This window comes from Papio anubis, chromosome 7 (assembly GCF_008728515.1).
Source record: "Papio anubis isolate 15944 chromosome 7, Panubis1.0, whole genome shotgun sequence".
Taxonomy (NCBI): domain Eukaryota; kingdom Metazoa; phylum Chordata; class Mammalia; order Primates; family Cercopithecidae; genus Papio; species Papio anubis.
The window spans coordinates 82,956,769-82,969,584 of record NC_044982.1 but is presented as its reverse complement, the minus strand read 5'-3'; the positions used below and the strand labels follow the sequence as shown (position 1 = coordinate 82,969,584).

The 12,816-nt window shown below is 42.2% G+C and overlaps 1 protein-coding gene across 4 annotated transcripts; it reads left to right on the top strand.

Moving 5' to 3' along the window:
- The first annotated feature begins 241 nt into the window (after positions 1–241).
- On the top strand, positions 242–8,873 carry NGDN (neuroguidin). 4 transcript variants are annotated; one of them, XM_031668236.1, is made up of 11 exons: positions 242–308; positions 624–683; positions 1,499–1,568; positions 5,869–6,008; positions 6,258–6,342; positions 6,426–6,478; positions 6,729–6,852; positions 6,943–7,111; positions 7,903–8,059; positions 8,206–8,263; positions 8,708–8,873. In XM_031668236.1, exons 1-11 carry the CDS (start codon positions 297–299, stop codon positions 8,725–8,727), a joined length of 948 nt encoding a protein of 315 aa, XP_031524096.1. In that variant the 5' UTR covers positions 242–296; the 3' UTR covers positions 8,728–8,873. The 4 variants fall into 4 exon arrangements, 3 of the variants coding, with proteins under 3 accessions (XP_031524096.1, XP_031524097.1, XP_031524098.1); XR_004184965.1 differs by having other exon boundaries at positions 1,499–1,567; positions 5,868–6,008; positions 7,903–8,263; XM_031668237.1 differs by lacking the exon at positions 8,708–8,873 and having other exon boundaries at positions 1,499–1,567; positions 5,868–6,008; positions 8,206–8,701.
- The last annotated feature ends 3,943 nt before the right edge of the window (positions 8,874–12,816 follow it).

The window sequence follows — 12,816 nt, the reverse complement described above, 5'->3', positions numbered from 1 at the left end:
CCTATCTCTTATTGGCTTGCCGTCAATCATTTTACTCAGTCTACCAATCACACGCTCTTTGCCAAGTGCTTTTTTTTTTTTTGGTCCTGACATCGCTGAGTCTGACGAATTTAGCCAGTTCCTTTATTCCATTGGCCAGATCAGACTCCTCCTCTCGTTTATCCCGTTGGGGGCGGAAGTGAGAGAGGCCTTATTCGTATTGGCTTAGGTTTGCAAGCGGCAGTTGTCTATCAAATCTATCAAGACGCCCTTAGCGCTCAGGAAGTACGGAACCGGAAGGGGTGGGCTTTGCGAAGATGGCGGCGCCGGTGAGTTTGGTGTGGTTTCTTCCTCTCGTAGCTATTGTGGAGTTTTCCTTTCCCTTCAGCGGCTGGAGGCAAACTGTTGGTACCAGGGAAGAGTGGTGATGAAAGTTGCTTCAAGGAGGCGGCCTCCCTAGAGTTACTGTTCCTGTCCAGTAACTCAAGGGGCTGGCTTTAGGGCGAGTCTGTGAAGAGCAGTGTGAAGGCCCCGAGTCTGGGGTGTCAGACGGAGAGAGGGCAGCTTCCCAACCTAGACGTTCCGCCTTCTTATAATCCTGAGGAAAGAATAACTTTTCTTTACTCCTCCTCTCCCTTCTGTAGGGGGTGCTGGAGTCAGACCTGCCAAGTGCCGTGACACTTCTGAAAAATCTCCAGGAGCAAGTGAGTAGTGTCGCCTCTGGAATAAATTAGTCATGGATTGGCCTTGACTTTATGTACTTCACCTCAAAACTTTGGTGATTGAGATACATAAATGCTCCCCAAAACCGTAAGAGTAAAGTGATGTAATGAAAACCTTTCCAGGCCAGCGTTCTAAGTAATTGATTCTGCACCCAAGGGAATACAAGAAACGCCAAAAAGAAATTATCTGAATAGTTTTCCCTTATTCATATAGCTAAGGAAACCAGTGCTTGGAATGGTAACATGATTTGCCCGTTGGGTGCCCAGGTAATACACACTTAAATACAGAGGCTTCTTGACTTAACGATGGAGGTTATGGCCTGATAAACCCATTGTAATACGAAAATCTCATAAGTCAAAATTTTGGCTTGATGCCGCTGCCCAGCATCACGAGAGAACAGGACGGTTTCTACCGAATGCATATTGCTTTTGCACCCTTGTAAAGTGGAAATTAAGACATAAGTCGGGGAGTTTTGTAGTTTTATGTATTGTAAGTTCAACCAGTACAAACAAAATTACAGTCCTCCAGTCACTACTGTCCCAGTCCTTTTCTCCTCCCTGTGGTTCAGTAAAAGATGGTCTCTTCTTTAAGAAATGGAAAGTTTTTTTTGTTTTTTTTTTTTTTACTTTTTAAAGGACCATCTCTCCTATACTTTCCCAGAAGTGAGAAGATAGTACTATACTTTAGACAGTGTTTCAGATGATTTTTAGGTGGCATTGTTTAGCTTTTGCTCTTCACAGTTTGCAGACATGATTTGATATAGTCTAGTCAGTTGTTTCATTTGGGCTAATTTCAGGTGATGGCTATAACGGCACAAGTGCAATCACTGACACAAAAAGTTCAAGCTGGTGCCTATCCTACAGAAGGGTAAAGGATGTATACTCCAAATTAAGCGTCCCACAAACTAGCGTTCTCAGTAGTTTCGTCTGTATGTTTATTTATTATCTTATATATTCTAGAGTGCTCAAGACTAGAGCATAAATGATTCAGTTTCTGTATGTGCTGGAGTCCTAGTGGGAGAGAGACAAAACTAGAAGCAATAGACATAAATTAATAGTAAGTAGCAATCCATTCTACCACAGAGTTATGAGGAGTCTCCAGCCAAAGAGAGGGATTAATTAACTGCCAGGAGGGGCCAGCAGTGAAACAGAGCCTATAATCCCAGCACTTTGGGAGGCGAAGTGGAGTGGATCTTGAGGTCAGAATGAGACCATCCCACAAGCTAACATGAGTAGAAACCCGTCCTCTACTAAAAATACAAAAAACCTTAAGCAGTGGTGGTGGCCACTATGAGATCCCAGCTACTTGGGAAGTAGGCGGGAGGAATGCGTGAACCAGGTGGAGCTTTGCAGTGAGCCGAGGATCGGCGCCCTGCCTCCAGCCTGGGCGACAGGCGAGACTCAAATCTCAAAAAAAAAAAGGAGTGCTGCCAGAAGAGCAGAGGGATTCAGGACAGGCTTCCCAGAAGAGGTGATAGGATTTTGAGGAATAAACAGGAGGGACAGAAAGAAGGAACATGTGCAAATGCACAAAGGCCTGAAAGTATGGTGATATTATGGGAAAGGAGGAAGCCGTTTTTGTGATAGGATGTACTTTCTGTGTTATGTGTGGTGGGGGTAGGAAATAAGACTGGAAAAGTAGTCACTCTGAAGATCATTGTAGGCCAAATGAGGAGTTACTTTCAGATTTCATCTAATCTAAGACACTTATTAATTGGGACATATCACTTATTGTGTATATTAAGAAAAAATGTAACAGGCTGGGCCTGGTGGCTCATGCCTGTAATTCCAGCACTTCAGGAGGCTGAGGCTGGAGGATTGCTTGAGCTCAGGAGCTCGGGACCAACCTGGATAACACAGTGAGACCCTGTCTCTACAAAAGTTAAAAATTAGCCAGACATGATGGCATGTGCCTGTAGTCCCAGCCACTCGGGATGCTGAGGCCATAGGATTGCTTGAGCCTGGGAGGTTGAGGCTGCAGTGAGCTGTGGTTGTGCCATTGCATTTAGCCTGGGTGACAGAGCAAGACCCTGTCTCAAAAAAAAAAAAAAAAAAATTCCTCATGACATAATACCAAGATGCCAGTGACTGAAACATGCATCCTGATTTCAGAGATGTTAAAATATGAAAACAATGTGCATCTTAAAATTGAAATATGCGCCTGTAATTGCAGCACTTCCAGGGGCCAAAGTGGGAGGATTGCTTGAGCCCATGGGTTTGAGACCAGCCTGAGCAACGTAGTGAGACCTGTCTCTACAAAAAAATAAAAAATTAGCTGGGTGCAGTGGCGTGTGCCCATAGTCCCAGCTACTCGGGAGGCTGAGGTGAATGAATCGCTTGAGCCCAGGAGGTCGAGGCTGCCATCAGCCACGATTGCACCACTGCACTCCAGCCTGGGCAACAGAGTGACACTGTCTAAAAAAAAAAAAAAAGGGCTTGGCTAAGAAAAAAAGGTGGCTCACGCCTATAATTCCAGCACTTTAGGAGATTGTGGCGGACAGATCACCTGAGGTCAGGAGTTCGAGACCAGCCTGGCCAACATGGCAAAACCCCATCTTCACTAAAAATACAAAAATTAGCCAGGCATGGGGGCATGTGCCTGTCTGTAATCCCAGTTACTTGGGAGGCTGAGGCAGGAGAATTGCTTGAACTCAGGAGGTAGAGGTTGCAGTGAGCCAAGATCACGACACTGCACTCCAGCCTGGGCGACAGAGCGAGGTTCCATCTGAAAAAAAACAAAACAACAACAATTGAAATATGTAGTTTTCAAATTAAGGTCTGGTAGAACCTTCTCAGGGATTACTGGTTGAGGGCAATGTAGAACAACAACTCTGGACCTCTCATCCCTGCTTAACTGGAAAACTCTGGTATTATCTGTTTTTATATATTGAGCTTTTGTCCTAAGATATTTAAGCCAAATATTCTATGGGTAAACACAAGTATGAAAATCATTGTAATAAGAATCACTGAAGAAGTTTTAAGCACAGGAGTTACAGCAAATTTGTGCTTACAGAAAGATAACTAACAGCATTCAAAATATATTCCCTTCTTGCCTTTATCATTCACTTATGTTCTTATTGTCCATTTTTATTTTAAAAAATTTAAGTCTTTGTTTTTCTCTCATATGCTTGTAGCTCAGTTTGAATTTGACAATGCCCAAGCATATCGGAAGAGCCTGCTTCTCAAATTCTTACCTGTTTTTGTCCTGGGTATCATGCTTTTTTGTTTTGTTTTGTTGAGATGGAGTCTCCCTTTGTCACACAGGCTGGAGTGCAGTGGCATGATCCTGGCTCACTGCAACCTCTGCCTCCTGGGTTCAAGTGATTCTCCTGCCTCAGCCTCCCGAGTAGCTGGGATTACAGATGCCCGCCACTACTCACGGCTAATTTTGTGTTTTTAGTGGAGACAAATTTTTACCACGTTAGCCAGGCTGGTCTCGAACTCCTGACCTCAGGTGATCCACCCGCCTCGGCATCCCAAATTGCTAGGATTGCAGGTGTGAGCCGCCATACCTGGCCTTGGGTACCATGCTTTGAACCATTTCAGTGCCTTTTGGAGATGGATGAGTTGCCAGCATCCTTCTTAGATCACTATATATTTGTTTGTTTATTGAACAAATACATATTAACTTATCTTTTTGACCAAAGAGTTTTACTAGGTGCTTTATAGATTACAAAGTACTTTCACATTATCTTGTTTGAGCCTCATGATTGTTCTTTGTGGCAGGAAGGACATATCGTACATATTTTACTGATAAGACTGAGGTTGGCCTGGCGCAGTGGGTCACGGCTGTAATCCCAGCGCTTTGGGAGCCTGGGGTGGCTGGATCATGAGGTCAGGAGTTCGAGACCAGCCTGGCCATTCATGGTGAAACCCCGTCTCTACTACAAATACAAAAAATTAGCCAGGCGTGGTGGCAGGCACCTGTAATTCCAGCTACTTAGGATGCTGAGGCAGGAGAATCACTTGAACCTGGGAGGTGGAGGTTGCAATGAGCTGAGACAGTGCCACAGCACTCCAGCCTGGGCAACAGAGTGAGACTTCATCTCAAAAAAAAAAAAAAAAAAAGACTGAAGTCACAAGGTTAAGTGATTTACTCAATGTTTGACTACCAAATACCTAATTCAGAACTTAAACTCAGCTTGTGGACTCTCAATCCTTTGCTCTCCTTCTATACCACAGTAGTGTTGATCTCAAGAGCTTAGCATGTTGGCTTAAAGACATCCAGGGATTAGGTGTTGGAGTCAGATTGAGTTTGAATCTTAGCTCTACTTGTATTACTGTGTTATCTTGGCCAAAGTATTTAACGTCTCTGAAATAGGTTTTCTTAGGGCTGTGAAGTTTGGAAGATACATAAAAGCCCAAAGAAAAAAATGAAAAATCAGTATAATCACCACTCTGAGATAACCACTGTAGTATTTTTTTTTTGAGATTTTTAAAATTATGAGAATAATATATGCAACACTTTTTCAGTCTACAGTACACCATTTCCTTTTCCTCATCTCACTCTAGGGGTAGCAGTTGTGTGTTGTCTTGTAGACATTTTTCTATGTGTATAAAATGTATTCATCATATCCCCCCCCCCCACATACACTTTCACAATTGAAGTCATATACTTTCTGCAACTTGTGCTGACATGGATTTAATTCGATGTCATTGTATGTAAATCGTTGTTTTTACCTGTGTCATATAATTCCATTGTATGGGGGGAAAGTAGTAATTACCTTGATTAAGTTAATTTAAAATTTGGCAGTGTGTGGAGACATTTTTTTCTGCTGCAGCTTGGAGGGGCCATCCATGGGAAAAGGCCAAGGATACTGCTGAAAACCTACAATGTCTAGGACAGCCCTCAACAAAAAATGTTCTGGTGCCAAATGTCAATAGCTCTGAGATTGAGAAACCCTGTTATAGTCTTTTTGGAGGGGTAGTTTATCGATTTTCCTCTTCTCATTGTCTTCTATTAATTTTCTGAGCGTTGTTTCTCTTGTATTAGCGTAACTTTCTCGTTGGCCATCTTAGGCACAGCTACTTCTTGAGACTACTCCAGATATCTAATATGAACTGATTGGGAAAATCTTGAACTTGGAGAAACATCCTGTTTACCCTAGGCTTTCATCCTGGTTCTTTGGCTAAAACCAAATCTGCATCTTTCTCTTTTGTTCAACTCAGGGTCTCAGCTTCTTGGAAGTGAAAGACCAGTTGCTGCTCATGTACCTTATGGATTTGACCCACCTCATTCTGGACAAAGCCTCAGGAGGGTCTCTTCAGGGACATGATGGAGTTTTGAGACTGGTGGAGATTCGCACGGTATGAAGCATTTGGTGTCTTGGGGTTTTAAGTTTCTAAATCTTGAGCTCCAAGGCTGTCACATAGTAGCTCTCATTTAAGTGAGTCTTTTCATGTTTAAGGAAACCAAATTTTAAAAAGTGTTTTTCTGTTCATTTGCTCTACTTTGTACTTATTTTAGGTGCCTTATGTGGCACCTTAATATAGGGACTCTGGTGTGTGCTTCATTTTGGGAAGGAAATGTAATCCTGTTTAACTACCATGTTGTAGGTTTTGGAAAAGCTTCGTCCCTTGGACCAAAAACTGAAGTATCAAATTGACAAACTGGTCAAGACTGCAGTGACCGGCAGCCTTAGTAAGTGAGGAGACCACCATGAAGTTGTGGGGACCATCAGAAAGTTACAAATTTTGTAAAATTCCTTGGGTTATTTATTTCAGGTGAGAATGACCCACTTCGTTTTAAGCCTCATCCCAGCAATATGATGAGCAAGGTAAGGGGTTGTATTATTCTCCTGATTTTTTTCTGAGGTATCTATACCTAGGTGAGCCTCTTGGTGATCCTGGATCCCCTGGGATTCTCTTAGGACTTGACTTTCCAACTTGTGTGTTAGAATGCTGAGTATGAGATTTCCTTTTCTCCTTTTTTATATTCCCACCTCCCCAGGGTACTCCAGCTTTGGGTTTTTTTCTCACTTATCTCATGAATGTTTCCTAAGTTTGCAGACATTATTTCTTTTGTAGTTGAGCTCTGAGGATGAGGAGGAAGATGAAGTAGAAGATGGCCAGTCTGAGGCTTCAGGGAAGAAATCTGTGAAAGGAGTGTCTAAGAAATACGTTCCTCCACGCTTGGTTCCAGTACATTATGGTATGAACTTTGGCTGCTGCCTCCTCAGTATGAATTGTTTCTCTTCTTTTCTGTGTTCTTGAATAACCCCTGCTTATTTTCATCATGTAGATGAAACAGAAGCTGAGCGGGAGAAGAAGCGTCTAGAACGAGCCAAGAGACGGGCATTGAGTAGCTCTGTCATTCGTGAACTTAAGGAGCAGTACTCAGATGCTCCAGAGGAAATCCGTGATGCTCGGCATCCCCATGTTACTCGCCAGAGTCAGGAGGACCAACACAGGTCTGAGCCTTTGCATTAGAAATTATTTCTACACTCTAGAGTCCTGTCCTCATGCTTTAGACTAATGTGACTAAGTTTGGTACCAAGAGAATTGATGTTATATAGAAAATGGAGTGAAAAATTTGGGATGATAGTTTCTAAGAATCAGGAGTTTGGAGTACAGGATAGGAACTAGGAAAATTTTTACCCCAACTGTTCAAAGCAAAAGTAGTACATTGCAATTCGACATGAGATTTGAGGGGGAAAAAAAGCAGTATAGAGAGGAATATATGCAGTTCCACATAGTACAACTTTAAAATTCTGTGTTTCACTGCCACAGCTCTCACTTTTGTGCAGAAGGCAATAAAGGTAGGTTTTTATAGTGACATTGTGAGTGCTAGATAAGTTCAGGGAAGGAAAGTAGAAAAGCAGTGTAATTGAATACAGGCTCATCAACTTTGCTCAGGTGCAGTCTTTACAGTTGATGGATTTGCATGAATGGACACATTTAGGGAAACCCATTTATGGAGCTGAAATAAAAAAAAAATGTTGGTATAATATTTTAAATAGTATTATGGATAGGCTATGGATTCATATCTAGCATGAGGGAAGTTTTAGCACAGAGCACATTTCATTGAGGAAGCTCAGTATTGAGCATTCAATATGTCCTTACTAAATCAATATGTTGATCTGCTGTGAAACTTCTTGAGAACTCCCTGAACAAGGGATGAGTAAATACTTGGGCCAGGTTCTGGGCTGGAGCTTTCCATCTCCATGGTCTGAGCCTGCTGGAAACTGGCTTTCTCTGGCAGGATTAACTATGAGGAGAGCATGATGGTGCGTTTGAGCATCAGTAAGCGAGAGAAAGGACGACGAAAACGAGCAAATGTCATGAGCTCACAACTTCATTCCCTTACGCACTTCAGTGACATCAGTGCTTTGACAGGGGGAACTTCTCATCTTGATGAGGTGAGGTTGAGATACGGTTGTAGTAGGATGTGACTTTCATGCTTTCAGCCAAATGTATGTGGGGCTTATTACCATGAGAAACTGGGGAAGGGATGCTGGCTCTCAAAAGCACAGTGCCATTCCTTCACTTCTCCATCTGTCTCCAGGATCAGAATCCTATTAAGAAGCGGAAGAAGATACCTAAGAAAGGTCGGAAGAAAAAAGGTCAGTGAACTGCTAGGACTTAGGTGATCAGGTGCAAGGTGGGGAGTACAAATTGAGACTCTCTGGATTTGCCATTCTGGGTCTCACCAACCCTTGTAGTATCTCTTCCGTACTGGACAATAATCTCCTTAGGTGGGCTTTTATTTTTTCTTTCCTAAGCTGGAAATCAGCATCATTCACAAAATGAATTTCTGGATTCCACCTCTAAGGTCCCACAGCTCCTGTTCAGGCTTCCCTAAATAGAACTGATAAAGTGTCACTTGAAGGAACCGTTATCCCATTTCAATTTATTCCTACTTCTCATCTTTTGTCCTGGGAAGATATTCAGAGTACTGCCTAGGAGACCCCACCCCTGTGAGCCCTTCTCTCTAGATGTCCTCTTTTCCTGTCCCTTTAGCTTTTCCAACAGTCCTTTGCCTCATTCTTGGTTTCCCTTCCTTTCAGGTTTTCGGAGGCGGCGGTGATTATGGGTGTACGTATTTGTATATTTTTTGTCATCTGAGATACTTCTAATTTCATTGTATATAGGTTGTTTTCCGTGGAATTCATTAATTGTTTGCTTTGGACATGTGGAAAGAACCTTACTAATAAAACTGATTTTACTTATGAATTAAAGCCCCTTTTTTCACATGTGTTATGTGACTGGAGTCGTTGGGTGTGGGATATTTTTGGTGAGTGGTTGGTGAAAAGGGAAAGATTTTTTGGAAGTGCAAAACATTTGTATTGTTTTCTTTGATAGTATATTTTTCCCAGAAACCAAAAATTGGAAAATATTGAGAGACGAGGGTGGTATAATAACTCTTCCAACCCATGTTGCCTCAACTTCCTGTATGATTTGTTACAATACAATACAGATTGAGATATTAATACATGAGTTTTAGGTTTTATTGGTGTTATCTGGGCTGGCCACCAGGTGGCATAAGTGGTTCAAGAAACTTGTGGAGCTTGGCTGTAGTCAAAAGCAAGATAGAACCTTTCCACATCAGCAAGATTATTCTTGTCTCCACTTCTCTGAATGTTTTTCATTTCTTTCTGAAATAGCATGAACATAAGGCTGATCTTTGGTCCGTTACTGAGAGAGTTTGTAGAAAATAGTAGCGTGAGTAAGAAGGCTAGAGTGAAGAGTCAGTATAGTTGTGTTATTCAGTCTCTTACCCTGCCTTCAACTGAGGGTTGTTTTACCAGAGTCAGTAAAGGCCAACCCTTCTATAAAGAGCTGGCAAAAAAAAAAAAAAAAAAAATGCCAGGAGACAAGCAGAATATTCCTAGCTTAACAGCCAAGCAAATGAAAATCCCACAGAAATAATTAGCCAAACTCAATCCAGGAGACTGGTGGGAGTTACACATCTGAGATCTTGTATTCTAATGAGAGAATAACCTCTGTTAGTGAGATATCCCACAGGCCTTGGATAATACAGAAAGTGAAAAAAAGGATAAAAAAAAGATAGAAGTTGGGTTTGTAGAATTAATTCATTGGAGTTTTTAAAAAAGGCTTTGGGTCTTATAAACATCGGATTTTAGTGTCTAGTATTGCTGGATTATATCGAGAGACAAATTAATTTGGGTTATTTTATGACTAAAACCTTGTTGATTCTGAATTTATGAATTTGGATTTATACTATTCTGCCTGATTGGGGCAGGGGTCTACTTTCAGTCGTCTGCTGCCTGGTAGAAAGTAGTTAAGAGACTGGACCTATGACTGTCTTCTGCTAATTCTATGATCTTGGGCAAATCACTTAATATCCCTGGCCTTTAATTTTCTTCAGCTAAGAAATTAATGTATTAGACTTCATCTCTGAGATTCCCTTCAAGTCAAAGAGCCTAGAGCTTTTGTGGATGACACCAAGATGGGCTTACATCTGGGGCTGCTCACTTTTAGTCCCTGATAGATCTGAGGGAGTCTGACATGCCCTGGGCTCTCATACTTCTGTTTCCTTGAGGGAATCTAAACAAAAAGCCACAAGAACAGATTTGGAGACTTTTTTTCCTTTGTGACTGAACTAACTAGATGAGTGATTCTGTTAAAAAATATTTTAGTTAAAACCACTTCATTTGCTTGTTAGGATGACTGTATTTGTTTCTAATTTATTAAGATTTGTGCCGGGCGCGGTGGCTCAAGCCTGTAATCCCAGCACTTTGGGAGGCCGAGACGGGCGGATCACAAGATCAGGAGATCAGGGCCGTCTGGCTGCTTACAGGTAAACCCCGTCTCTACTAAAAAATGTCCCCAAAGCTAGCCGGGGTGGTGGCCTGTAGTCCCAGCTGCTTGGGAGGCTGGGAGGCAGGAGGAGATAGGAACCCGGGGGAGGCCCAGGAGCTTGCAGTAGAGCTGGGATCCATGCACTGCACTCCCAGCCTGAAACAGACCAGACTCAGTCTCAAAAAAGATTTGTAGATTGGGAACTGCCCAGGGGAGGAAGCACTCTTTTTAAAAAGAAGCAAAGAGATGCCTTCAGCCAGAGTGTGGTAAGCTCATATCCTATAATCCCAGCACTTTCGGAGGCTGGAGCAGGAGGATTGTTTGAGGCCAGGAGTTCAAGACCAGCATGTTTAACACAACAAGACCCTGTCTGTAAAACAAATAAAAAATAAAAAAATTAGCCAGGTGTGGTGGTGTGCACCAATAGTCTCAGCTGCTTGGGAAATGCTGAGAGACGGCAGGGGGTAATGCCTAAGCCCTGGAGTTTGAACTGCCGTAGGCTACTTAGTCACCCACTGTATTCCAGACTAGATGGCAAGACCCTTAAAAAAACAAAAACAAAAAAATTGTGTTATATGCTGAGCTAAGTGCTTTATGCTTAATCCTTACAATTTTTTTTTTTTTTTCTTTTGAGACAGAGTCTCGCTCTGTTGCCCAGGCAGGAGTGCAGTGGCACAATCTCCGCTCACTGCAACTTCTGCCTCCTGGGTTCAAGCGATTCTCATATCTCAGCCTCACAAGTATCTGGGACTGCAGCTGCGTGCCACCACGCCCGGCTAATTTTTTGTATTTTTAGTAGAAACGGGGTTTCACTGTGTTAGCCGGGAAAGTCTCAACCTCCTGACCTCGTGATCCACCCATCTCGGCCTCCCACAAGTGCTGGGATTACAGATGTGAGCCACTGCGCCTAGTAATCCTTATAAAATGTATGACATCTCCACTTTACTAGTGAGGAAGCTGAGACACTTAGGGCAAACAACTTTTCCTAAGTTGTAGAACCAATGCTTGGAGAACACTGAGGATGGAGGACTTCAAGTGTCCTGTGGTTCATGAAAATCTTCAGGGTTAAAAAATCTTTTTTATTTGTAGGTGGTTTATAATCTAGCTCTCCCACCCTACTGCCGCATTTTTGTTATAGGCCTCGTCTTCAAAGAAACCCCAAGTTCCACAATTCTGGTCTCTTTGTGGTATACCAGGGAACACAGCAGACAAAATCCCTGCCTTTGTGGACCTTGTATTAATTCAATCAAGTCTTTAATCCCAGGACATTTTGTTTTCCCTGGCTTTTAGGCATTATTTGAAATAAGTTTCTGGTAAAAAGTTGAACTATTTCTGAGAATATTTGTGCCAGAGTCATCAAACACTGTTGAGAGTGTGTTGTTTGATGGAGTATTACATGGATTCTCAATATGTAAAACAGGGGTAAGTGTGGTTACTTTGATTGAAGTGGGGATGAGGAGTCCTAAAGTTCCATATTCTTATGACCCCCTTTCTCCAAGATTCCTGAGGAGCCCCCAAGGAACCTTTCGAATTCCTTAGAATATAGTTTGAGAACAACTGTTAGGGTAGTAGAACAAGGGAACTAAGAATTAAAATTTTAGGATTTTGTTATGGCTGTTCTGTTCACTTTTTTCTTTCCCTTATTCCTACTCATAGATTCAGTTCTCTGATTATTCAGACCATATGAATATCAGATTTTCTCAGTGTATTGCTGACAACAGATCATTTCTGGTGTTCACTAAGTAATAGCTGTCATTAATGCACACATGAGCACCTTACCTGTTCAGTTTTATCGTGATCGTTTTATCATGTGATAGCTTTATTCTGTACAAGTAGTTTATATGTCCGCCTTATTCTTTTCATCTTAGGGGACAGGGAAGAGAGTTTGACCAAGGCCTGTCTTTGCCGTAAAAGCATTGTTTTGTTAGGATTTTATGAAGGCTTGGGGAAATGTCTGTTGGGAATTCACAACAGTCTTCATAGATAACCTTATTAGGAAAAATGTGTTTTGTTTGTGGGGGAGATTATTAGTGTGTCAATTGTCAGCACCGTGGAGAGTTCAAACTCTCCTCATTCCTTGGGTTGGTGAATAGGACGTAGCTAAACCACAGAACTGCGTGGTATAGACCTGCCCTTTTTCAGAGCCCAGTTTGTCCAATCTCCAAGTTCTGATTGGTACAGATTGGGTGAGAGTCAAACACCTCTGAGTGTCCCCCATCCTCCCTGGAATCGTGTAAGTGTATAAATCCCAGATTCATGCCAAAGATTTGGCTAATTTGATGGAGGTATGTGAGTGGAATCCTGCCTCCTGCTCCATTAGTAACATCATTTATATTGTGATACGTGAAATTTT